Genomic DNA, 26,269 nt, shown 5'->3' on the forward strand with positions numbered 1-26,269 from the left:
CCTTGAGGGGTACCCTGGAGCACAAGGCCCAGAATGGGGTCTCCGTGGACTGGCTAAATGAATGCACAAATGGATGGAGGCAAGAAGGAAGGAGGTGACGGTAGCCTGAGTCTGGAGACAGAATGGAGGTAGGGGCAGGCATTCGGCCTAGCTGAGGCCATCAGGCAGGTGACTGGTGAGCAGAGGGAAGGGGGCAGAGGAGGAGTCCGGGAAACAGGGCAGTGTTGGCTGCTCCCAGCTCTCGGCCTGTTCCCCACCCATCCCAAAGCCCCTGGTTCTGGGCCCGGAGCCAGCTACACCTGTCCTGGGGATGTCAAGGCCAGGTCTCTGAGCCAGGCCCAGAGGAGGGGGTCCTTCTCCCACCACGGGTGGGCCCCTCCCCTTCCTTCTGTGACTGTTTGCTCCTGTTCTGCCAAGCCCTGGACTCCTCGCTCTGGGCTGGTGGGGAGGGTAATTAGGAGCAGCCACCCCCCCACCCCGAGGCATTAGCACTCAGTGCTGCTTAATTAAGGTAATTAATGTAAAATCATCACCTAATGAGAGGTGGCACCGGCTGTGGCTCACCGGGTGGAAGGCGCCAGCTGCAGGTGTGGGGAAGGGGGTGGGAAGGGGCAGATGCCAGGGTGGGGTCCCTCCTGCAGGCCTGAGCTGGCTGCACCTGCCTCCCCACCATTCCCACCGAAACCCACCGAAGCACACCGGGCCAGGCTGGGCCCAGTCGTGGTACTCACCACAGTGGGGCAAGATGCTGGCTCTGCCTGCTCCGGCCCTCGCCCCAGGCACCAGCCCCACCCTGGATGCCCACCCCCCTCTTACAAGCCCTGTGTCTGTTGTCTGGTGCTGCCACATTTTTTTTTTCATCAGAATGCAAAAACTGTTACCAGGCAACCTTGAGATGAAGACCTGCCACAGTCCTGGACTGCCGTCTGGAAATGTGGCAGACAGAAGCTAGCGCCCCCCTCTACCCCACCACCGTGTCCTTGGGGGCTCCTGTTGGCCCTGATGGCCTGAGTTAGAGTCTGAGGCCACGGCAGGAAGGGCCGGCGACGGGGAGGGACAGCATCAGCCAGGGCTAAAGCAAGGGTTACGGTTCATCTCCTTCTGGGGCTGGATCTGCAACCCCTGCCCCTACTGGGCCTCCTGGCCACACCACCCAGGTCACTTGGGGACCTGAATCACTGATACTGCAGACCACTATCCACGGAGAGTTGGGAAAACTGAGGCCAGCAAAGAAAGGGAACTGCCCAAGGTCACTCAGTTAACCGTTAACTAGTGCCTTTTGATGAATGAATTTGCTCTGCAAATATAAATGGAGCACTTACCACGTGGCAGGCTCTGTGCCAGGAGCTGGACACAGTTCCTGGGGGAGACGGAAGTCCTTAGCACTGACCAGAGAACGCTCAGCGTCGTTGGGATGGAGTGGGAATGCCGGGATGGGGCGCACTTCACCAGCCTGGAGGGTCGGAGGGGGGCCTTCCAGAGGCCATGATACCTGCTCTGGGGCCTGACAAAGGAGAGGTCAGCTGACACGCCTGGACTGGGAAGCGGTGGCTAAGGCGGACTGGCCGTTGACGGTTGCCAGGGCAGGATGGGACGGGTGACTTTTATTGCCCAGGAGCGGGAGGTGAGCCTAGGGCCTTCCGGATCGCACTCTTGCCAGAGGCTGGGCCTGAAAGCAGCGCTTGTCTGCCCTGGGCAGTGGGGGATGGAATGGGTGAGGCAGCTGGAAGGCCAAGAAGGTGCCTGCCCTGGCTCTTTCAGACTTGGGGAAAGGCTTGTGGCTTCCCTCCATTGTGGGTGAGCCCCTGCCTGCCCCTCTGCGAATTCACAGGGACGGTGCAGGGTGGGTGGAAGGGACAGAATCCGGGGGGGTGGGTGGGGAGAAACCATGGGAGGAGAGGAGCATGTGAAGAACCCACAAATCACCTCCCTGACACCATGCTGAGCCCCTGCCATGTAATGTGACCACAGCTCCAGCTAAAGTCTGGGGCCCCTTTTCATGAGGAACAGGTTCATGGGTTTCAGAACCCCTAACTCCCCAGCTCTCCGTGTCTTGGACTCCAGCCCCTCATAACCTGCTTCTTCCCCTGCCCCCTCCTCCCTTCAGGTTGTTGCAGTGATTTGTGCGCTGAGGCCGAGGGTCCGAGCTGCCCACAGGGAAGAAGCCCGCTCAGGTCCTCTGTCATCAGAGGAGGTTTTCCTGTCTCAGCTGGGGTCAGGCACTGGGCTAGGCTCCCTTGAGAGGTCTAGAAAAGCCCCTTCAGGATGGGTGGGCACAAGCCGCCTGGCCCATGTGGGTGCCATCCCTGCTTCAGGCAGCCGTTCTCCCCTGAGGGCTCCAGGCCTTTCAAATGGGCCTGGCATGTGCCTCTCATTGCAGTTGGCATTCCAAGAGCCTTCCCACTGCCAGTCTCCATCTTGGTTTGGCTGCTCCCTGTACCATCTGGAGCTTGGCACAGCTGCCCATAGTCCCTACCCTAGTGCCCCAGGTGGCCCCATTGGAACACAGCTCTCCCACGCCAGAGGCCGGCTGCCAGGTTGATAGCCACAACACCAGGAACAGGCCTGATGGGGACACCAGTAGGGTGGTGGGTCAACGGGGTGAGATTTCTGGGCAACCTCCTCTTTTCTGGCTCCTGGAGGGCTCGTCTGAGAGGAATTACAGAGGTGCAGGCAGGTCTGGCCCCACACATTTAGACCCCTCTCCCTACCTGTAAAGTAGACTCTGTCCCATAAGGGCTTGTGGACAGGCATAGAGGCTGTCCTGTGGGACTGGGCTTCCAGCCTGCCTCTGCAGCCTGTCTCTTGGTGACTGGCAAAGCCCCTGGCCTTCTCTGGAACTGTTTCCTTCTCTGTAAAAGGAGATGATCCAGATGATGCAGAAGGGCACTCCCAGCCAGTCCTTCTGAGCGTGTCTCCTCTCCTGGGTTCAGGAAGCTCCCTCATAGGCCAGACTGGGCCGTGGCCCCTCAAGCTCTTGACCCTGCTTTCTGCTCCTACCAGCTGTAGAACCTGGCCCAGAGAGAGGGTGGCTCCCAGGGACAGTGCCTCCTAGGCAGAGCCCTGAAAGAGCTGAGGCTAAGGTGGGTCGACAGCCAGCTAGCACCATGGCAAAAGCATTAGTCTTACCAAGGTAGAGCCCAGGTCTCCCCAAGAAAGGGGAAGAAGACTGTTCAGCTGTGCTGAGCCCCTTACAGGTGGGATCTAACTTAATCCTTACAACCCTATCCAGTGGGTACGACCATCCCATTCCACACACAAAAACTGGGGTTCAAAAAGTCATGTGACTTTCCCAAGGACCTTTCAACTAGTCAATGATGGAGCCGGAAGTTGATTCCAGGACTCAAGAGCCCCTCTTCTTCCCCTGACCCAGGAGATTGGCCCAGGTGTGGTGAATCTGAAGAGGCAGTGCATTTGGGGACTGCTGGGGGCTCTACCCCAATCCCTTTCCTCAGCTCAGCCCTGCCTGCTCCTATAAGATGCCCACCTGGAATTCCTCCAGCCTGGGGGCAGGGCCTGATATGCTATGCATGAAGATAAAGCACTAGGCCAGCAATTGGGGGTCCTGGTCCAGAATCCTGGCTTTGCTTTGGATGTACCGTGTGACACAGAGAGGAACTCTCAACTTTTCTGATGGCAAGTTTCCCTTATCTGTAGAGCGAAAGTAAATACAATCTGCTTTGCCTCCCTTACTGAGATTTTGTGAGATCTGAAAGGATAATGGGTGTGAAAGTGCTTTGAAAACGATAAAGAGTCTCATGGGAAAAGTTGTGATTCTACTGCTGTGGGGAGTGGGGGAGCACACGGGTGGGGGGGAGCACGTGGAGGTGGGGGGAGCACATGGGTGTGGGGGAGCACGTGGAGGTGGGGGGAGCACACGGGTGGGGGGGAGCACGTGGAGGTGGGGGGAGCACGTGGAGGTGGGGGGAGCACATGGGTGTGGGGGAGCACGTGGGGAGTTGGGGAGCACGTGGGGAGTTGGGGAGCACGTGGGTGTGGGCGAGCACGTGGATTTTGTGGAGCATGCGAATGAGGGAGCACGTGTGAGGAGGCACACGTATGTGGGGGAGAACGTGGGAATGAGGGCCCACGTGTGCCATGCCATGTGTTTGAGGGACAGGCCCTGCTCCCCTACACTCTCCTGGTCACCAACACCCATGTGTGTCCTCTAACACAGGCCCGGTCGCCATCTTCTGGGGGCGAGGCTCACACACTGGAGTGATCCTTGAGCTCATCTGCCCGTGCAGGGTTTTACTCGGGGGATTATGGCACCATCCCACCTATGAGTCACACCATTAGGGCATGTTCTGGAGACCCGACTGGCGGCTCGGATGGGGGCAGACAGGCCAGTCGAGTCTGATGGCCTGGGGGGCTGGCAGAGGGCAACCTAACTCCTCCCCACCTCCCATTCAGGAAGGAGTCGGCCCCCTCAAAGTGGTTATATTTCCTTCCTTGAACTGACCTCATGGTCGGCTGGAAGCCGGGCAGTGCTAGACAGCCCAGGGTACTGTGGGAATTGTCCTCACCTCCTTCTGCTCTAGCTTCCCCCTACCCAGCCCCCAGCTCCCCCACCCCTTGTCACAGGCTAGGGGTGTGGGAAGACAGCCCTTGTGAGCAGAGCTGACATTTCAATCTGTCTCCCAGGCTCTTCGGATGCCTGCGAATTGCATCAGGACTTCATCACTCTCCTTGTCCAACACTCAGCCCTGTCTGGCCCCTGTCAGGCCTGACCCTCAAACAAGTGACAAATTACATTGCAGCCACTGCAGCAGGCCGGCAGGTGGGTGCTTGAAACCCAGGGGACTAGAGCTGCACAGACAGCCTCTAGCTGAGAACAGGGTGCCTTCTGGATGTGAGCCCCGGGCCACCCAGGCCCACTGCATCCCATGCTCTCATGGCAGCCCTCACCATCAGGCTGGGCTGGAGGCCAGGCTACCTGGAGGGGACCATAAGCCTCAGCTCCCAGTTTCCCCAGCTTTCCAGGCCGGAACATAAATCTCAACCTCTTGGAAAAAGCCCAGTCTGACCGAACCCCCACGGCTAAAGCTGGTGGGCCTGGGGTCTGGGAATAAACATCCAGATGTCTGGATGTCTGTCTGCAGGTGACAGCTGCAGGAGGTTGGGAGGGAAGGAGTTGCCTTTGCCTCCAGCAAGGCAAGATTCTGCTACTTGACACTTTGGTGACCTTTTGCCAGTTCCTTAGCCTCTCTGAGCCTCTGTTTGCTTATGGGGATTTTACCACATGCCTTACAGAAGTGTGGCGGGGAGGAAATAATGCCTGTAAACAGAACAGGGCTTGATGCGCTGTAGGTGCTCCATGAATGCTGATTGTTATTGCTGTGTTGTCACTGCAGGTGACAGAGCAGTGGGGTCACAGGCTGGAAGCTATAGGTCAAAGGATATTTACGGCAACTAGGAAAAACGCTAAGTGCATCTCTACTCTGCTTTTGCCTCCTTAGTCACTTCCCCGCGGGGATGTCCTCCCTCCCTGCTCCTCCTCCTCCTCCCGGTCCTACTAAGGCCCTCTCAGACCCACCTGCTCCAGCTCTCCCTGAGCCACTCCTCCCCCCGCCCCAGGATTCCCGCTGCATGCATTCAGTGCCACTTAAGGCAGAATTACATGCTGCCTGGCATCTCTCGATAATTACAGATTCCACGTGTGTGAGCCTTGTTTGCCCAACTCTAGAATCGTAGAATCTCCAAGTTTGAAGGGACCTCATCCAGCGTCTGCCTGCGGCAGGAATTCCCTGAGGAGTGTGTCCCCAGCAGATGGTCAGGCAGCCTCCACCCGAACGTGCCCTATAAGGGAGGCTCCTCACAGGGAGCCAACACTGCTGGCCTAGCATCCTGCCTCGAGGCTTCTTTTGGGCTCCAAAGACCCACTGGGTCTTTTCTCCCGGGCAGAGAAGTCCCCGGGGCACATCTGTTGTCAGCACCCAGGGTCTCAGGGGCCCAGAGCGCGGCTGTCTCCTCCAACCCGCCTGGGCTCAGTATCCATCTTCTGTGCTCCTCAGCTCACAGAAATCTGGCAAAGAATGTACTTCCAGGGGTCCACGCATTCTCTCTCTCCACATATCTTTATTTATTTTTTATTTTTTTAAATATTTTCTTTATTTATTTGACAGAGAGAGACACAGCGAGAGAGGGAACATAAGCAGGGGGAGCGGGAGAGGGAGAGGCAGGCTTCCCGCGGAGCAGGGAGCCCGATGATGCGGGGCTCGATCCCAGGACCCTGGAACCACGACCTGAGCCGAAGGCAGACGCTCAATGACTGAGCCACCCGGGCGCCCCTCTCCACATATCTTTATTGTGATTGGCCATTGAAGAGGGCGTTGTGACCCCAAATGCCCCCCTGGGCTTCAATGGAGAAGGACAGAGAGGACAGGTGGGGAGGGCTTAAGGCAAAAGAACCGACTAGCCTGGCTTGGGAGGCTAAGGGTGGTGGTCCTGGGATCTGAAAGAATGACCAGCTTCACCAGAACGGCAGGAGGAGAGGGCTTTTCCTGCATATGCAAATGGCCAGAGGCCTGGAGGTCAAGTGTAGCCTCTGAGTGCAGTGTGGGCAAGTGAGGCTGGCTGAGCAGTCAGCAGAGGCCAAGGTGGGCAGGGCCCTGAGGGCCAGAGCAGTGTGTCTGGACCAGATCGTGGGGGCTTTGAGGGCTCAGTGGAGCACCACCAAAGGATTTCAGCGGGGCAGCGCTATGTTCGGATGGTCGACCACAGGTTGGGGCTGTTAGCTGGGTGCAGTTCAGAAAGTATTTATGAGGAGGGAGGAGTGGGTGAAGCCCTGGAGGCAGGGAGGCCAGCCAGGAGGCTTCTGCAGCACTCCAGGTGAACAATAGTACCGAGACGCTGGGAAGTGGCAGGGGGGATGAAGAGTAGTAAAAAGATCTGGGTCCAGGAGACCGGACTGAATGACTGATTGGCCGTGGGGTGTAAGGGAGGAGGCAAGATGCCAGTTTTGAACTTGCGCATGCAGGTGGATGGAAAGGGAAGCTGCTGGTGGAGGCGGGCGGGGAGAGTGGCTCAGTATGAGGCAGGCTGGGGGTGGGATGCCTGTGAGGCATCCAACAGGGGGCGTCCAGGGGAAGCTGGGCACGTGGGTCTGATGCTTAAAAGACCTCACATGGCTGGCCAGGCCCTTGGACACCCTCTAGTTCGACACACCTACTCCATGCCTACTTTACAGATGAGAAAACTGAGCCCAGAGAAGTGAAGGGACAGGAAGCAGCTGGTGTCCTGGTGTCACTGAAAAGCTTTGGAGACCGAAAGACATGCGTACAAATTTCAGTTCTGCTAATAATCTCTATGTGACCTTGGATATGAACTTCAGATCCCCTCTCTCAGGGTTACTGGGAAAGTGAAATGAGCTCTTCCTGTGCTCAAGTGCCCAGCTCAGAGCCTGGAGGCTCCAGTGGCCAAGCGGCCCTGAGGATGGGCCATGCCTGGGGCCCCAGGGAGTCTGTGGGCGGCAGGGCTCAGTCAGCAGGAAGGAGCCTGACTGCTCCGCTTTGCACTGTCTATCCCATGGCAGGTCCAGAACATCAGCCTCCGAGAGGGGGAGACGGTGACTGTGGAGGGCCTGGGGGGGCCTGACCCGCTGCCCCTGGCCAACCAGTCTTTCTTACTGAGGGGCCAAGTCATCCGTAGCCCCACCCACCAAGCGGCACTGAGGTTCCAGAGCATACCACCACCTGCTGGGCCTGGCACCTTCCATTTCCACTACCAAGGTAGGCCTGGGCAGCTGAGGGAAGAACCAGCCCAGACTGGGTGCCCTCCTGGGGATCTCTGGTGCTATTATAGGTGTGGGGTGGGGAGTCAGGAGGGCAGGCCCAGGCGCCCAGTGACGCTCGGTACAACTAAAGGTGATTATTGCACATCTGACACCTCCAGAACCTTCCCTCCTCCACCTAGTACCCTCTAGAGAACTGTTTGTGAAGGGGGCCTGACACAGAACCAGCTAGCCCTAGGGGTGCCCATTGCCACTTACTCATTCACTCATTCATTCATTCATCCAGTCAACTCTTCCTAGGTATCTGCTCTTTGCCACGCTGTGCTGGACACTGGCAATATCAGGACGAACCCTCCAAGTCCTTGACCTCAAGGAATTCAGAATCTCTAGGGGAGGCAGACACTGAAATAGGCAATAACAATAGAAGCCCTCTCTTCAAAATGCAAGGGGGTCAAGGTGAAAGGGGCTTGATAGTGACCATCTGGAGGTCCTTAGCAACCAATCTGGCCTTCCTGAACCGCCTCACCCACCCTAGACCAGGCTCATGCCCCAGTCAGCTCAGAACGCCTCTGGAAATAGGGGAGTGGCAAGATACAATGGGAAAATCACAGACTCAGGAGATGGGCAGATCTGTGTCTTAATCTCCTTCCCTTTGGCTGTTGACCTTGGACAGGTCACTGGACCTCTCTAACCCTCCTTTTCCACTGCTGTACCATGTGACCAATATGCCTACTCCATAAAGTCATGAGGAAGATTAAACAAAAGGGTTCAATGTGAAATGCTTAACACTTAGCATGTTCCGTGAACTCAGCGTGTTCCGTGAAGGAACCAGAAACAAGTATTAAAGAGCTGGCAGGATGGGAAAGGGAGGAAAGGGGGTTTGCCTCTGCCCCTCTTCCATCAGCATCTCTCCTGGCCCCCTTCCCCCAGGCAAAGTCTTCTTGACAGGGTAACCAGTTCAGACTGGCGAGTGCTAATGGGGAAATAATTGGTGTGAACAATTATGGCATTGCCCTGCATTGTCAGGGACCGATTCTGCAGCCCTGCCAGGTCCACAGCCCAGGGAGGAGGACAGGAGCTGGAGATGGGGATGCTTGGAACCCACCTAAGAAGCACTTGCCCATCCCTAGCCTCTCCACCCAAACTGGGAGCACAGTCTGGCGTGGCAGCAGGGAGCCTGGCGGTGGGCAGGGGCTGGCCAGGGGCTTGGCAGAGGTAGGGGGCCAGCTGAGACAAGGGTGAGCATCTAGGCGGCCCGGCCAGCCTCCCTAATGGCTCATCAATCCTCCCTAGCAGCGGGCATAATTTCACGGCACGGTAACCTTCTCGCCGCAAATTCCCTTGCACAAAACCCTGGACCATCTCTCTGTTGGGCCAGACAAAGGTGGCTGAAAGGCAGTGAGCTGGAGGCCCAGCGAAGGGTACAGACCCCGAGGAGGGGCTGGGAGAGCTGGCCCAGCCCTGCCTTCTGCTCAGCTCCCAGAAGCCCTCCCTCCTCGGCCCAGTTTTTGTCAATGATCAGCTCTTTCCTTAATGAGCGTAATTCCCCTAATTATAGGCTGTAATTAGCCCTGATCCCAGAGATGGGAACAGGAGGAGCATGTGCTCACACGCGTGTCTCCCGGGGCTGGAGAAAAAGGGTGCCAGAAGAGGGGGCGAGGGGACTAGTACCCACATCACTGCCTGAGCTATCCAAGATAATGTTGGAGATCACAAGGATGGGCCCCCACAAGGGCCTCATCTGCAGAACTGGGCTCCAACTCCCCTCCCACGGCCTCAGGCAGTGTGAGGAGGCAGAGGGCCCTGCCAGGCATGCCCCTCCTCCCTCCTGAGCATTCCTGGCACTGGACTTGGCCCCAGAAACAGACGCCAGAGAGAAAATAGCTCAACAGATTGCAGTCATACAGGCTCCCTGGGAACAGTAGTCATGGTAACAGGAGGACGCTCCTCCTGGGAAGTGGCCACTATGGAGTCCGGGGGCTTCCTCATCTGCCCCCAACCTCCTGCTTTCACCTCATCCCAGCCCAGTTTCCTAATCTATGAAATGGGGGACCTTCCTTCCCAGAGTTGTGATAAGAACCACAGGAAAGATATAAGGACATCTGGCTCATGACCTAGACCTGTCTGGGTGTCACCCCCCTCCCTGCACTCTGGTTGGGGTGCCCCCACACTCTTTTCCCTATCCCGTTCTGGCCGGGGGTCTCTCCCCAGGTCATTGTGAGGGGGCCACCCTCACCAACCACCCAGGGCAGCCTTGCCTATCACTCATGGGTTCCTCTGACTCCTGACCCCTGGTTTCTACTTCACCGGGGGAAGCAGGTGGGAGAGAGGAGATGGAAAGCAATGGGCTCTAGAGCCAGGAGCTTCAAGCGCCCTCTCTACCACTTACTGGCTGTGTGATCAGGGCAAGTCCCCCAGTCTCTCTGAACCTCAGTTTTCCTTATTGGGAAATTAGTTAATAACCCATACCTTGCCTTCCTTCCTCCCAAGCATGTTGTAGACCTCAAATAAGAGTGTGAAGGCATTTTAGAAGCTGGAAGGTGCCTGCAGATGTGAGGTGCTTTTATCAATCGAGATTACGAACAGTAACAGCAGGCTGGGACATTTGGTATTTGTTCTGTGCCAGGAATTACGCATATGTCCTCTCAGTTAACCTCTCATGTAACAACACTGGATGCAGTACTCGAAATGGTGGGTAAACAAGGAAACGGAGGCACAGAGAAGTTAGGTAACTTGCCCAAGGTGGCACAGCAAGTAGGGGAGCTTGTGTTCTTCAAACCCAGGCAGTCAGACCCCAGAACCCATCCCCTAAGCGCTGCCCTGTTGTGCCTGCTGATCACAAGTAACCCCTCATTGGCCATGAGAGAGGGAAGAGTAAGAATCATCCTCTCCCTTTTCACAAACCCAGTGACGATAGCCAGGACGGGTGGAAATCATGAAACTCATTTCTGGATCCTGTTCTGCCCAGAGGCGACCTCTTTTTCTATTCACACGAATCACACAGAGGCTAGCCGAGGACCTCTGGACCTGCCTGGACCTGCCCGGACCTCTCTTCCCACCCACCTGGTGCCATCAGTAAGGGTGGGCCCCTCCACCCCAAGATCCTCAGTCGAGACAATCCCCATCCCTCTTACGACCCTCACGGGTTTTCAGACTTTGTAGCCCAAGCCTTCACTCTGCCTCTCTCCTTGACCCCTCCGGCCTTCTTTCCCCCTCTGGGACCCAATCCCTGACCCCCATTTTTAGCTATCGCCTGGGCTTGGCTCCGGGCTGGGCCTTTCCAGGTTGTTTTGTGGGATTTGCTGCCACCATTCGGTCATACTTGGTATGACAATTCCAAGAGTTACGAAGCTTCCCAAGGCAACTTGTCCTTCCCCCAACTTCCAAGGAAGGCGTGTCCTACCTCCCCACCCTCGCCCCATCCTGTTTTTAAAAGAAGTCCACAGTCCTTACCAGTGAATACTGGGAAAGCTTTTACTGTCTGACTTCAGTCGTTCTGGGTGTAATTCATAGCCGTCCCCTATAAGAAAAATAGTATCAATACTTTACATCAGGATAGACTTGTCATTGTTTCAAGTGCTTTCACATCTCTAAGTCATTCAATAAACCTTCCTTAAAGATGTGCTCTCAGCTGGATTCCAGGGATACCAAGCTGAATAAAATACTACCCCCTTTATTCTCTTAATAACCCCATAGGTAGCCCGGCATTTTGAACCTCATTTAACAAATGAGAAACTGGGACACAGAAAGGCTGAAAAACTTGCCAAAAGCATCAGAAATCTTGGATCAGAACTCAAGCCTCCTAACTTCCAGCTCTGCGCTTGCTCCACTCACCAGCCCAGGCTGCTGGAAATATCGCTGGCCTCTTCTGGAGAGGGCATCAGAGTCTTTCCTGGAATTCCTGATGCCTCCTCCAGTCCTGAGTGACACCTCCAGGCAGGCTGTGGCAGGACTCAGCCCCCTGGCTATGACTCAGCCCCCAACACACACACACACACACACACACACACACACTTACCCATTTTCTCTCTGTAGCCTACCTCCTGAGCTGCCACTTTCCCCAGCGTCCTGCTTATGGAGCTGTGACTGTCACCAGCCTCCACCCAGGAGGCAGCGCCCTCTTCCGCTGTGCCACTGGCTACCAGCTGAAGGGTGCCAGGCTTCTCACCTGTCTCAATGCCACCCAGCCCTTCTGGGATTTCCAGGAGCCTGTCTGTATTGGTAAGTGGTTCTAGGGGACTCGGTGCTAAACAGAGGAGTAAGGGGGGGGGGCTTATCCTTGCTCTCGGTTGCTGTCTGGAACCTTCATTTGCTCTCCATAAGGAAACCAGAAAATGGTCACATATCTCCGCCGCATTTATCCAACCTCACATATTGAGCTTTTCCTGTTATCAAGGTATCACGGGTATATAGAGCTGAATTAAACAGGGACCGTGCCCTCAAAGAGCCCACAATTCCCGGAAATGGGGGAAGAAGGAAGCACATCGATCACCAATTTCCAGAGCAGGAAGTAAAAAGCACCAATGAAGAGACATAAAGTGACTTGGGCAGGGAGGAAGCAACCATTCTTAGTTGGGTCTTTAGGAGACTTCCTGGGGGAACTGACATTGAAGGTTTGACATTTTAATGGAGGGAAGAGTGCAGGCAGTTAACACAGAGGCAACAAGGTGAGGCAGTGTTTAGGGACTCAGGAAACAGCTGGGGAGGACCTCAGAACTATTCCTCAGGAAGCCAGGAGGCCAGACAGGCAAGAGACTCTGAACTTGACAGTGACTTTGGGAATAGAGAGGAGGGAAGAGGTCCCAGAGACACTGATGAGCGAAGGGGGACAAGTGGAAGGAGACGGAAGGAGACCGTCCCAGGTTCTGGGCCTGGACGATCAGGAAGTCTGAGATTGCTACCAGGGGAGAGGGGCTTCTTGGCAGAAAGAAGATGAAGTATTTAATCTGCAGTGTGAAAGGCAGCCTGGACATCTTTCCTTTCTTTTTCTTTTTCTTTCTTTCTCTTTCTTTGTTTTTCTTTCTTTCTTCCTCTTTCTTTCTTTCTTTCTTTCTTTCTTTCTTTCTTTCTTTCTTTCTTTCTTTCTTTCTTTCTTTCTTTCTTTCTTTTTCTTTCTTTTAATAGCTCGGGCTCTTGAACCTTATGTCATTTTATAAACTCTTCCTGGGTGCTAAGCACAAGCAGAGGTGAATAAGTCAGATGTAGTCTCTGCCCTCTGGGAGCTCTCTGGCAAGTGGGGAACCCAGCATGCAGCAAGTTCTGTACAGACTGTGCTGTGATGGGGTGAATTCAGGGCATGATCGGGATCCAAGGGAGGGAGAGCTGCTCCAAAATGAGGAAGGAGGCAAAGAAAGCTTCCCGGAGAGAGAGCATGGAAGGACGACAAGAATGTTAGCTCAGGGAAGTGGAGTGGATTCTTGGGACAGTGTATGCAAAGGTGTGGAATGCACAAAGCAGGCCGGAGTGGGGCCATGACAAGGTGTGCCTGATGAGCGCATGCGGGATGGGGCTGAAGCCGAGTCAGGAGAAAGCCGGCTTCATAAAGGGCTTGAAGGCCACCTTGAGCTTGGATGACCTAGGGGTAACAGGGAACCGCAGACAAATTTAAGTGAAGGGTAGGCATGATCACATTCGTGGGGCAGTTCTGTTCTGAGACCAAGCAGAAAGCTGGGTCTTGTCCTCTCTGCAGAGAAGTGGAGAAGAAACTCACCACAAGCCCCTCCCCAGGAGCCTTATTAAGTTAAAATATTCTGCCATCTTGAATATCTCAAGACAAGGGCGCTGTGTTCTGGCCAGGGCAGCCCAGTCTCTGAAAGCAGGCAGGGTCCAGAGCTGTGTGTCCAGGAGAGGAAAGTGCTGCTTGGACTCCTCTTGCCTTTGAAACCCCTTCTCTGGCCCCACTCAACTGCCAGGACTTTGGTGGCCCAGAAATCTTCAGCGATGGGGCTGGGTAAGCTACTCAGCCTCCCCTTGGAAAGAGGACAGTCCCAGGCCAGAGGGGTCAGCCCAGGAACGACGGTGGTAGTGAGGCTATTTCAGAAAGTAAGCGAGGCCAGGTCCTGGCTAGCAATGTCTGCTGAGGCCATAAGATTTGGAGGTGGATGGTGGGTACACCAGATGTTTGTCAGGCCAGAGCTAGTCCTGCCTCTGTTTTACATCCACTCATTCATTTTATTCAACAAACACTGAATACCAACTCTGTGCCTGGCCTGAAAAGACCTGGCCTCCGCCCCAGGGGGGTCCTAGTGAAGGGACATATCCAAACAATAACTTAGTTTTAGGAAAGTGGCAGGAGGTAGAAGCAGCAGATATACCCAAAAAGTTGGAGCCCCTGGGTAAGGGGCTTTAAGGGGCTGCCTGGAGGCAGTCGGGGAAATTGTCCCAGAGGAGTCAGCCGAGAGGGAAAGTCACTTACCCAGGGCCACGTGGCCAGATCTACCGCAGTCAAAGGAGTTGCATGTGAATAATCCCAGGGGTGTGAAAGGTTAGGGTTCTGGAAACTGGGCTGTCGGGGGCTGCAGGGTCCCAGGGGCCAAGGATTGACCTCCAGGACCATGCAGGCGCAGAGGACACAAGAGCTGGGGTGGGCGGGCAGGCTTGGTAGGCCGTCCAGAATCCAGTGGATCTAGGGTCCAGAATCCAGCCCACAGTCCTGGCCCTGTCTCACAGCCGCCTGCGGTGGAGTGACCCGCAACGCCACCACGGGCCGCCTCGTCTCCCCGGGCTTCCCAGGCAACTACAGCCACAATCTCACCTGCCACTGGCTGCTTGAGGCCCCGGAAGGCCAGCGGCTGCACTTGCACTTCGAGAAGGTTTCCCTGGCAGAGGATGACGACCGGTGAGGGGAGCCCTGGGGGGACGGGAGGGCCTGGCCGCCTAGTGCCTCTGCTGCAGTTGGAACCCAAGCCTGGGGGCCACACCCCAGCCAGGGCAGTGAGACCAGCTGCACCTCTGCTGCTTTCCTGGCCCAGGCTCATCATCCGCAATGGAGACAACGTGGAGGCCCCTCCAGTGTATGACTCCTACGAGGTGGAGTACCTGCCCATCGAGGGGCTGCTCAGCTCCGGCCGACACTTCTTCGTGGAGCTCAGCACGGACAGCAGTGGGGCAGCGGCGGGCATGGCCCTGCGCTACGAGGGTGAGCCTGCTAGCGCCTTGCGGGGGTGGAGGGCTCAAGCCTAGGGCTTCTCCTCTCACCCCCCCACCTCCACTCCTTCATCGCTCCTTCCAACTTAGCCCCTGCTCACCTAACACTTAGGTCCCCCCTCCCTAACCCTCCCCTCCTGGCCTTGGGGATTCCTACCCCGTTCTTGCAGGAGACCCTTGCCTGGACCCAGGCCCTCTAGTCCAAGAAAATGAATCCTCTAGAATTTGAAGAGCAAAAACAGCCCCAACCCTTAGAGAAGGAAAATTGCAGCAAGAGACATTCTACAACCACTCATGCATGCATGCATGCATGCATGCATGCATTCATTCATTCATTCATTCCAAAAAACCATTTATTGAGCGCCCTGTGTGTATGAAGCACAAAACTAGGTGCTGGGAATACAATGGTGATCAAGCCTGCCTCCCAAGCATGATAGGGTATGGTGTTCTGGGCATCCTGCCCCCGCTGCAAGCCTAGGACATGCATTCGTGGTCAGGAAGCTAAAGGCCTTGGGGCGGGAGGCAGAAGGACGTCTGCCCCGTTTGGCCTGGCTGAGGCTAAGCTGGGCTGGGCCCCCTGGTTTGCAGCCTTCCAGCAGGGCCACTGCTATGAGCCCTTTGTCAAATACGGCAACTTCAGCAGCAGCGCCCCCTCCTACCCGGTGGGCACCACCGTGGAGTTCAGCTGCGACCCTGGCTACACCTTGGAGCAGGGCTCTATCATCATCGAGTGCATTGACCCCCACGACCCCCAGTGGAACGAGACAGAGCCAGCCTGCCGAGGTCAGTAGGTACCTGTGGATGGGCCCGCCCGGGGGGGCAGGGAGCAGGGTGGGGGACCGGAGCCAGAGGCAGAGCCTGGGGCACAGCGGTCCTGTGACATGTGAGATTCAAGCTTCCCCCCCCCCAAGAGGAGGTGGGGGCTTCCGGCCATGGGTCAGCACTCCTGTGGGCAGGTGGCAGCCCCAGGACATAGCCTGGGAGGGGGGACGTGGAGGGGACGCACCTCCCGGGCCTCCCCTGCCTTCCAGCTGTGTGCAGTGGGGAGATCACAGACTCCGCTGGTGTGGTGCTCTCCCCCAACTGGCCGGAGCCTTACAGCCGCGGGCAGGACTGCATCTGGGGCGTGCACGTGGAAGAGGACAAGCGCGTCCTGCTGGACGTCCGAGTGTGAGTGCCCACTGGGCGAGGCCAAGCCGGCTCCTGAGCTCTGAGGCCATGTCTGGCCCAGCCCCCCCTGGAGTCCCCAGGCCCGCCCTCCCTGACAGTCCTCCTCCGCAGGCTGCGCATAGGCCCTGGTGATGTGCTTACCTTCTATGATGGGGACGACCTGACGGCCCGGGTCCTGGGCCAATACTCGGGGCCCCGTGGCCACTTCAAGCTCTTTACCTCCATGGCCGACGTCACCATACAGTTCCAGTCAGACCCCGGGGCCTCGGTGCTGGGCTACCAACAGGGCTTTGTCATCCACTTCTTTGGTGAGCTTGTTGCCCCTGCCCTGCCCTGCTGCCCCGGGGAACAGGATGCCAGAATATGGATCCCAAAGCATGGCGAGTCAGACAGGCCAGGGCAACGAGCCTGAGTGCTCTGATCCAGCAAGGGAAAGCTGGGAAAGCTCCAGGTATCCTCTCCGCTGAAGGAAGCCAGTCTAATTCTCCATCTTCCCTGAGGGCCCAGGGAAAGGGAGCCTTCCGTTGCAGCAAGAGAGATCTGGGTAGGCAGCGGGAAGACCTTCATCACAAAAATAAGAAACTAAGGAAAGGGGTTTGTTTCTATCTTCTGACCGTCTTGAACGGAAGTGACAATTTGCCGACCCTACCTGGCCCTCTCTCTCAGGACCGGGGAACCGGCCAACACACTTTTGAAAGTAAAGCCAAAGCCGAAATGATAACCCAGGAAACTCGGAGACAGAATGATGTCAGGGACAGGCAAGGAGGGGCCCCTGAGCAGGAAGGAATGCGTTGCTGGGCCTGTCCTTGCTGAGGAAGGCTAGCACTGTCGCTTCAGTGCTGGCTGAGGGCCTCCGTCCTGCTGCCCCTGTGCCCCCCAGAGGTGCCCCGCAATGACACATGTCCGGAGCTGCCTGAGATCCCCAACGGCTGGAAGAGCCCGTCTCAGCCTGAGCTGGTACATGGCACGGTCGTCACTTACCAGTGCTACCCTGGCTACCAGGTGGTAGGAGCCAGTGTCCTCATGTGCCAGTGGGACCTAACCTGGAGTGAGGACCTGCCTTCCTGCCAGAGAGGTGAGTCTACCTGTTCCCCATGTTTCCCTCCTTAGTGCAAGATACGAGCCTCTCTCCTCGATTCTGAACCAGACTTCAGCTGTTACCAGCTAGTGCCCTTGAACTTCCTCTAGCTCTCGTAGCCTCAGTTTCCTCACCTGTGAGATGGGATGATACCTTTTCAAAGGGTTATCCACCAAGCACTTCAAATATTTCCTCCCCGGGAGATGGCGTTTGTTGATTCTCATGGATTGGAAGGGGACAAATGAGGGATGCACCAGCCAAACGGCAAGGACAGATAATAGGCAGCAGAGCCACGTGTCAGAAAGATATTGGCTGGCTTGGAACAAAGCCAGGGTGGACTGGCTTTTGTTGACTTCTACCTGGGCTACTTTCCCATAGTGACTTCCTGCCATGACCCTGGGGATGTGGAGCACAGCCGACGCCTCATATCTAGCCCCAAATTTCCCGTGGGGGCCACCGTGCAGTATATCTGCGACCAAGGTTTTGTACTGACTGGTAGTGCCATCCTCACCTGCCATGACCGTCAAGCCAGCAGCCCCAAGTGGAGCGACCGGGCCCCCAAGTGTCTCTGTAAGTGCCGGATGGGTAGAGGGGGAAGCCTCTGAGAGGAGACAAAAGATGCCACCTCTGGAGGCTAAGGACCTGGCGCCCTCACTGGGCTCTGCCTACTTTGCAGTGCAACAGCTCAAGCCATGCCACGGCCTCAGCGCCCCGGAGAATGGTGCCCACAGTCCAGAGAAGCGACTTCACCCAGCAGGGGCTACTGTCCACTTCTCATGTGCCCCTGGCTATGTGCTGAAGGGCCAGGCCAGCATCAAGTGTGTGCCCGGGCACCCTTCACATTGGAGTGACCCCCCACCCATCTGTAGGGCTGGTGAGTGTTCTGCCACCCTCGGAACTCCTGTCTGCCCTGGGGCGCCTGGGTGGCACCGTCGGTTGAGTGACTCTTGGTTTTGGCTCAGGTTGTGATCTTAGGGTTGTGGGATCAGGCCCCATGTCGGGCTCTGAGCTCAGCGTGAAGTCTGCTTACAATTCTCTCTCCCTCTCCCTCTCCCTCTGCCCCTCCTGCTCATGCTCTCTCTCTCTCAAATAAATCTTAAAAAAAAAAAAAAAAAGCCAAAACTCCCGCCTGTCCCACAGGGCTGCTCTAGCAGAGCATCTAGCAAAGATGCCAAGTGTTGAACCCCCTGCCCACACCCACTTCATGTTACCCTTAGTCTCTCCAGTCTCTGCCAGATCCTTCTGACCTGGTGACACCAAGACAAATGCTGGGGTGGGCTCCCCTTGGACAAATCCTTCCCATGATCAGTCTACTCCCTGCCTTAGTGGTTTGGCCCATTGGTCTCACCTCTGCCCTTGGCCCTCCCCTCTTGTTCCAGCCTCTCTGGATGGGTTCTACAGCGGCCGCAGCCTGGATGGTGAGCCCCCCTTTGAGGGCCAGGGAAATAGTCTCCCTGCCCCTGGCTCTCACAGCTCCCAGGCCATGGGTCCCCCAAGAAGGGAGGGCAGAGAAAGAGAGAGGTCCGGGACCAGCAGAGCAAAAATTCCTTTCCCTGCCCCCAGCTAGCTAGAGGGAGCTGGTACCTGGATTCTCCTGGGCAGAGGTGAGGACAGATATGGGCTCTGGGTCACAGGGACTTCTGCCCCAATCCTACCCACTGTGTTTTCAGTTGCCAAGGCACCTGCTGCCTCCAGCACCCTGGATGCCGCCCACATTGCAGCCGCCATTTTCTTGCCACTGGTGGTGATGGCAGTCTTGGTGGGAGGTGTGTACCTCTACTTCTCTAGGTGAGTCCGGTTTCCCTTCCTGCCCTGCATACCCGACTCACTCCTGCCCAGCACTTTCGACTCACAGGCTTCTCTGTCCCACAGGCTCCAGGGGAAAAGCCCCTTGCGGCTGCCCCGGACACGACCCCGCCCCTATGACCGCATTACTGTGGAATCAGCATTTGACAATCCAACTTATGAGACTGGAGTAAGTACCCACGCCATTCTTTGCACCCTATCCAGGACCTAATTCTAGGCTCCCTTGAGCAGGTATCCCTGAGGGTCCCTCCAAGCCCTCTCACTCTTTCCCTTTTCCTTGGGAAGGTGGATTATGGGCTGGCAAACCTTATACAAGTTTCCAACTCCCAGCAGTCTCTTTACTTTGCAGGAGACGAAAGAATATGAAGTCTCCATCTAGGTGGGGGCAGCTTGGAGAAGCCAGCTCAGCCCAGCATCACAGCCCAGCAGCAGAGTTTCCAGCTTCCTGCTGTCCCTACGCCTCCTGTACATACCATCTGGGAAGAGATGCCACCAATCCCTCAAGAAGTTGTGCCCTTCCCCACCTGCAATGCCCACCAGGGCCTATTTTCTCAGTACCACTGCCCACACAGGGCCCTTCCTTGGGTTCAAGTCAGGGAGCATCTTCCTCTGGGCAGAGCACAGCTGGAGCACGTGCATCAAGAACCAGCATTCTCCTGACCTTCCTTCATGCCCTGGACCTCTAGCCTGGAATTCACAAGCAGAGGAAGAGCACCTCTCTCCAGGCTGACCACCATCCAGCCTGGCATGTGGCACCCTGCAGCAGGGTAAACTTGATGGTGGTGGAAACTGCACCAGGACGCTCCTCACAGGGCCATCACCAGTGGCCAAAGCTGCTGTTGACAGTGACCTCTGGGCAGTCCTGGCATGATGACATCAGCCCCTCGGAGAGGTCTCTAGTCCTTCTCTAAGGCCCCAGGAATGGACAGTTCTGCTTCCTGGAGGCAATAATTCTAAGGGACCCTAAGGGGTTTAGGGACCCTACCCCAAGCTCAGGTTGGGCTTCCCTAGGCACTCATGCTCCACACCAAAGCAGGATACCCCACTCTGCCCAGACAGCCCTACATGCTAGGGAGAGGGAGACCTTCCCCTGACGTCAATCCGGCTTTACAAACATCTTCTTTCACACTAGTCCCTCCCCCAACCCCAGCCACCCAGCAGTCTCCCTTCCTGGCCACTGGGTTTTGGGATAAGGGGAGTGGGCAGGCATATTCTGGAGAGGAGCAGAGGTCCAAGGGCCCAGGAATTTGGCATGAAACGGGGGGTTAGAGACCCAGAGAGAGACCTAGGAGTTGGCTACAGGCCACTTTGTACATGTAATGTATTATATGGGGTCTGGGCTCCAGCCAGAGAACAATCTTTTATTTCTGTTGTTTCCTTATTAAAACGGTGTTTTTGGAGAAAAAGAAAAAAAAAAAAAAAACAAGCAATGGCCAGGTAGATGGTGCTTTCTTGGAGGGAAGGGAGGTGGGAAATAAATGGGATGTGGACTTCAAGACCAGAAGGCATGCTGGACCCACCAATTGATCACTCCCACATTTCATCCAAAACAAGTTACATGCAGGTGCCTCAGGGACTACTGTCCCAACAAGGTCAGCGCAACAGATGGTAGGTGAAGCAAGAGGCCCAGTAGCTGGCCCACAGGGGTGTGGAAGCCCAGGAACCCAACTGCTCAGCTACTACAGGCTGGCACACTCCCAAGCCCCTCCTCAATGCCACTGTATTGTTGACAAGGCCCAGGAAGCCTGATGCCTCTCTCCTTCCCCTTCTTCCCCAGCTAGCAAGGTTTAGGAAACTGGAATAAGAATCAGAGACTGAACCCCTAAATATGAGGCCCTAGTCCATCCTGGCCTCAGGGAATATCCAGACTATCAGGAGGAGGGGCAATGCAGCTTAGGGTAGGGACCTGGCTCCTCTTTCAGCAAAAGCCCTATCCAGGGGCTCCAGAAGAAGTTGGCTGGAAAGGATCTACTTAAGTTTGCCATGTTTGGTCACTTGCAGCCCCGATGCCCCTTCCCTACGGCTCCCAGGCACCTCCTGAGATGAAAGTGTGAGCTCAGCTTCGGCCCCCAGCATGCACATCTGTGCTTAGAGATGCGCTCTGCATGGCTGCTCTCCAGAGTAAGAGCATGAGACAGGCAATGGAGTTATGGACACTCAGAAGCCAGAAGACAAAATCCCTGAAGGAAATAATGGAAGCCACCAGCACGTTCTACTTCCACAGTCTTCCAACAGAGAGGTCCTGATCACTCATGGCTGCCCACCTCCTGGCTCCACCACAGGCCACTTTGAAGGCTGGAAAAGTTCCAGTCCATGTAGACTGCAGTGCTTATATTAGCCACAAGAGGTCACTTCAGAAGACATCTGTATCCCACCTGCTAGCTCTCCTCAACCCCCTCTTGAACAACCAGGACTGGAGCTCTCCAAGGTGGCTCCAACTTCTAACGGCTGGGCTGACCTTCCCCTCCAAGTTCTAAGAGGAAGGTGTGTACAGTGATTAGTTCCCCTGGCACTTGTCAACAGAGCCAAGTATTATTTCCCTCGTTAGCCCACCACCTGTTCCTGTTCTCCACTGCAAATGATGATGTTGATCAAAGCAAAGCCTTCCTCATTGGGCATAGGCCAATGGACTACTTCTCTGCCCCATAATGCTTTCAGGCTGACATAGCAGCACAGCTGGGTCCTGAGTAGTAAGAAGTCAGTGAAAGAGGGCACATGTGCTTCCAACTTCTGAGGGCCTGTGGCAGGAAATAAAACCTCAGAAGAGATGAGGTCTGGCCACTTTCATGCAACTAGCTCAGCCCTACTCTCTCTGAAGCCTGCCTCTCTGGTCCATAACCACTAGGATTTCTTGTTTGCTGAGGCTGGTAGAGGGCAGAGAGCGGCCAATCTACATGACACCTACCCACACACACACACACACACACACACACACGACAGGTAAGGCCCATGACCTTATCATTCTTCCTAGCCACCAAGAGGATCATTAGAAAAGTCAGAAAAACAGAAACCGAAGACCACACACTGACATCCCCACCCTATTTAACTCATTCTCCTTACTATCCCAAAAGCAGCAGCAACAACTCCTCATAGACAGTTAACCTGGTGTAGTGGAAAGTGTCCTGGCCTGGGAATCAAATCTGTTTCATTCATAGGTCCGCCATAAATTCACTATGTGAACTAGGCAAGTCACCGCTCCTCTCTATGCATCGGGAAATGAGGCGATTAACACAGATGGCCTTTAACCCCTTTGCGGTTTTATCCTTCTGCAAATGCTAAGTACAGCTTAACGATCACAGGTGAGCAGGACACAAGTTCCTGGCAACAATGCCAATTAAATGCCTAGTGGCAGGCACAGTGATGTTATTCCCTTCTCCACCTCTTCACCTACAGTCAGGCAAGAGATAACTGGCCATCTCTGAAAGCGATAACAAGGGCAGGGGCGCGTGCCGTGGGGGAAGCCCAAAATTCGAGGTGAGGCCTTCAGACTACAAATCCCAGCATACAGCACAGCAGCTCTCAAAAAGCATCCCTTCCTGGCAGGCAACTCTCTCATCCCCGAGTCCGTCCGACCACACAGTGCCTAGCATGCCCACGGAACTACGGCTCCCACAACCCACCAGATCCCTCGCGATTCTTGATCCCAGGGTGCAATGCGCTCTCGTTCGCCCTTTGGAACTCCTGCGCGTTGCAAACTGGGAGTTGAAGTCCGCTATAGGCATGTAGCTGGGCGTTGTCAGCGTTACTAACTCTTCGCTGTTGGCTTCCTCTGGTGCAGTTGTCAGGGACAGTGATCAAGAGAGGGTAGTAATGGGCCAGCGAAACTCTCCATGGTGTCACCATTACTCAAGGCAGGGATGCTGAGGCTAAAACTAACTGTCGGGAGAGGGAGGGTAGTGTGAACAGTAGCCATCCAACCCGATACCAGAAGAACAGTTTTCCGTCGCGATGGCTTTTCTTTTCTCTTTACCAACATGGCGCCTAGTCCAGCCACACCTGTCGCTGGGAAACAAACGATCCAGTACAATATCCCTAGGAATACTGCTGTCACCGACAGCCTACCCGCTCCAGCCAACACCACACCTTCCTCCTTCCAGTTCTTGCCTGAGGACTCCAAGGACGTGGTAGCCTATATCCCATTACCAAAATGGCGAAAGTAGAAGCATTCTTGTTAGGGCCTGCAGGTGACAATACGCTTGCGCGGAAGGCGGCTGCGTTGTGGGGCGGGAGGGGAGCATTCTCAACACGCCTGCGCAGGAACAGAGTATTCTTGGTCTATACACAAACACCAATGGATGAAGAGCCCCCATGTTCCTGCGGCTGCGCTGTGACCCTTAGAAACTCTCCCAGGCGCCTGCGCGAGACCTCAGGTCCCGCCCTCTTATCTTACTACGCTGGCGCAAGGCAGAAAGGCGGGGCTTCGGCGCTCCAGACGAATGCCAGCGCGGCTGCGCGCTGGGGGGTACCCCCTGACTGCGGCTGCGCGGGAGCCCGGCCGCCGGCTGTCACTGCGGTTGCGCGCGACGAGCGGCGATCCCGGGGCGCCTGCGCGGGTGGCTTTGCGGGCGCTCGCGGTAAGTTTGCGCCAAGTGCGCGGCAGCCGGGACGCAGACGGCGGCGGCGGCGAGAGGCGGAGCCCGGGGACCACCCCCCATCACCCTCCCCGCAGTCACCTCACGTACCACAACCTCACCTAACCTCTCACCCCCCCCTCCGATCCCCCCAACCCCGGGATGGCAGCGCCCGCCAGCCTTCCCGGCCGGACCAGCGGTCGCCAGCGCCGGCTTTAGCCTGTGGGACTAGGCCCCGCCGAGGCCTGACCCCCGGAGCCGGGACCCACCGTGCAGCCAGCCGCCGGGCCGGGGCTGAGGGGCCGCTCCCCCCTCACGGCCCGTGGGGAGGACGCTGCCGTCCCGGGGACTGGGGGCCGGGGGGTGGGGGGGAGCCAGGGCGAGGAAGTCGGGACCCGTGTTGGGAAAAAAGAAGGGGGGCCGGGGTCAGGAGCTCCCCCTCCCCCCGCTTCCCCCCTCCCCCCGGGGTTGGGGGGGCCGGAGCAGAGAGCGCCCAGCCCGGGAGGTGGATGAATGTGGGAGAAAATGGAGACCAAGACGATCGTGTACGACTTGGACACGTCGGGGGGGCTGATGGAGGTAAGAGTGGCCCTCCTCATCCCCTTCCCCCAGCGCCGGGAGGGAACCTCCGCCCTCCGTTCTACAAAGCCGGTCCTGAGCTCACAGCGCAAAAGGGCCGGGGGAGGGGGGGGCTTCTTCCTCACCCAGACCCTCCCTCCCTTCTTTGCAATTCGAGGGGCTGAGCTCAGCCTCCGAGGACGTTTGCAGCAGTTTCACCTACCCGCCGCCCTGGATTCGCTCTCCCGAGGCACCAACCCACTCCATGTCGTTGCACCGGCGGGCCTCCCCACCCCCTTCTTGTCGGCCCCTTTGTGCTTCCCCCAGCACGTCCGGGTACCGGGTTTCAGGCCTCTCCAGAGCCTGGCTTTGGAGTCCCCCACTGTCCATACAAGGAAGTGGCGAGAAGGGAACCGCGCACCCTCTCCCCATCCCCCTACCCTGATCCTCCCCATTTGGAAGAAGCTGTTCTCGTTGTTGTGCTGCAGGAACGCTGTTAGGGTGGGCTCCCCCCGGTTCCGGGGGCTGAGAGGTTCTGGGAGCAGCTTGGATGGGAGGAAGAAGGACAAAAGGGGGGAGAGGGGTGGGTGACGGAGAAGCCTTGCAAGGGGGGCGACGGACCGCCCGGGAGCTCCGAGTGTGCACACACGCCGTTTGTATGTGTGTGCAGCAAATCCAAGCTCTGCTGGCTCCCCCCAAGACGGACGAGGCAGAAAAGCGGAGTCGTAAGCCTGAAAAAGAGCCCCGGAGAAGCGGCAGGGCCACCAACCACGACAGCTGCGATAGCTGCAAAGAAGGTGGGGATCTCCTGTGCTGTGACCACTGCCCGGCCGCCTTCCACCTCCAGTGCTGGTAAGGTCTGGGGACCCCTTTGGAGTTCCTTGGCGGACCCTCCTCGGCACATTCCTTCACCCGGCCTACCCCCCTGGCTGCCGAAATAACGGGCGCTTGCAGCCGCTAGCTGATTTTCTGCAGCGGCTGGGGCGAGCGCCTCCCCGCCCCCAGGTGTCTGCCGGGATCTGGCCGTTTGGGGGGGGGGGGGGAGCAGCAGTGGGTCCGGACCCCGAGGTGGGGGTTGGGACGAGTGAGGAGAGCCCCATCTGGGATTGGAAGGCTCTGGGTAGCCGGGATAGAGCCGGCAGGGCACGGCCGGCCGCGGCGGGGGAGGAAGGGGAGGAGCTCCGGGCCCTGTGCCGCTCGCCTGCCCGCGCGCCCGCCGCCCTCGGGCTCCTGCCGGGCTGGGCTCTCCTGCGGGCGGGTGCGCGGAGCCCTCGGCCGCCGGAGTTGGCCTGGTCCAGATCCCGGGAGCCGGACACCCGTGCGCTCGCGGCTGTGGAAGAAATCATGGAGGGTGTCTCCCGAGTCCGCCTCTTCTGTGCTTCTCTGTTTACAATATGGCGACCTGCCTTTAAATTATATTTTTATTCTCAGCGCCATTTTGGCTGCATATATGATTTGCAAACGTCTCCCGGGGAACGGTGGGGGTAGAGGCTCGGAGTCCTTTCTGCAGAAGCTCCTCGGGGACCCGGGCTAGGATCTCGCCGCTTTGGTCCCCTTTCTCTGGCTCCGCTTGCCCCCTGTTGCCTTTCGGAGCTGCCTCCCTCTCTCCCTCCCCTCCCAGCGCTGCCGCCTCTTAGGAAATCGGGCCGGGTTAGACAATTAAAATTGCCCTTGGGCGCCGATTTCACTTCTCCGCTCCGGATCAGCGAGCCCTTCGCGGCAAAATTCTTAGCTGCCGGGGCAGGATTGTGTGCGGTTAGCTCCGCGAGGGCATTTTTAAGGAGCAGAGAGCTGGAAAGCTGTGCGCTTCCTTCCACCTCCCGCCCCCCCCCCTTACTGAACGCGAGAGGAGGGGAGAGACCGGAGAGAGAGAGAGGGAGGGACCTGGGTTGATCGCCCGCTGCGTGATCCTCCTCAGCAGCTCAGCCCAGAACAATCCGCCAGGAAGAGTTTAAACTCCAGCTTCTGCCTGGAGAAACCATCTCTGCCCTACACAAAAATCCTACATCTGCGCAGGGAACCCAGATTGTGTCGTGTTCTGATGGGTCTACAACAGTTGACCGAAGCAGGCGTTTGTGAGAGCGGGAAAGAGGGGGCTTCTGTTTGTTCCCACCCGTTTTTGATGTTCCTTTTTTTTTCTTTTTTTTAAGTCCTCTGTTTAAAAAAGTGAGGTTTTCTTAAGCTTTCTACACTGTTCCATTCACATTC

At 56.8% G+C, this 26,269-nt stretch overlaps 3 protein-coding genes across 6 annotated transcripts in view; 2 read left to right on the plus strand and 1 right to left on the minus strand.

Annotated features, from left to right (window-relative positions):
• Positions 1-20,354, plus strand: part of SEZ6 (seizure related 6 homolog) — a 44,015-nt gene extending 23,661 nt beyond the window's left edge. Inside the window, exons 4-17 of one of the 4 annotated variants that reach the window (XM_027625464.2) lie at positions 7,535-7,730; positions 11,768-11,953; positions 14,402-14,570; positions 14,704-14,870; positions 15,467-15,661; positions 15,910-16,048; positions 16,160-16,356; positions 16,929-17,123; positions 17,505-17,696; positions 17,803-18,000; positions 18,506-18,544; positions 18,797-18,914; positions 18,999-19,101; positions 19,266-20,354. In XM_027625464.2, coding sequence (XP_027481265.2) covers positions 7,535-7,730; positions 11,768-11,953; positions 14,402-14,570; positions 14,704-14,870; positions 15,467-15,661; positions 15,910-16,048; positions 16,160-16,356; positions 16,929-17,123; positions 17,505-17,696; positions 17,803-18,000; positions 18,506-18,544; positions 18,797-18,914; positions 18,999-19,101; positions 19,266-19,298 — 2,127 coding nt within the window. In that variant the 3' untranslated portion in view covers positions 19,299-20,354. The remainder of the gene's footprint in view (positions 1-7,534; positions 7,731-11,767; positions 11,954-14,401; positions 14,571-14,703; positions 14,871-15,466; positions 15,662-15,909; positions 16,049-16,159; positions 16,357-16,928; positions 17,124-17,504; positions 17,697-17,802; positions 18,001-18,505; positions 18,545-18,796; positions 18,915-18,998; positions 19,102-19,265) is intronic. The other 3 variants (XM_027625465.2, XM_027625466.2, XM_027625468.2) reach the window with 3 other exon arrangements.
• PIPOX (pipecolic acid and sarcosine oxidase) overlaps positions 1-24,687 on the minus strand; it is a 94,758-nt gene extending 70,071 nt beyond the window's left edge. Inside the window, exons 1-2 of the mRNA XM_027625470.1 lie at positions 24,285-24,687; positions 11,186-11,252 (exon numbers count right to left, since the gene is read on the minus strand). The gene's annotated coding sequence lies outside the window, so the exon portion shown is untranslated. The remainder of the gene's footprint in view (positions 1-11,185; positions 11,253-24,284) is intronic.
• PHF12 (PHD finger protein 12) overlaps positions 23,456-26,269 on the plus strand; it is a 41,218-nt gene continuing 38,404 nt past the window's right edge. Inside the window, exons 1-2 of the mRNA XM_027625462.1 lie at positions 23,456-24,082; positions 24,732-24,913. Coding sequence (XP_027481263.1) covers positions 24,017-24,082; positions 24,732-24,913 — 248 coding nt within the window. The 5' untranslated portion in view covers positions 23,456-24,016. The remainder of the gene's footprint in view (positions 24,083-24,731; positions 24,914-26,269) is intronic.

The sequence above is a fragment of the Zalophus californianus genome, chromosome 16 (genome assembly GCF_009762305.2).
Source record: "Zalophus californianus isolate mZalCal1 chromosome 16, mZalCal1.pri.v2, whole genome shotgun sequence".
NCBI lineage: Eukaryota > Metazoa > Chordata > Mammalia > Carnivora > Otariidae > Zalophus > Zalophus californianus.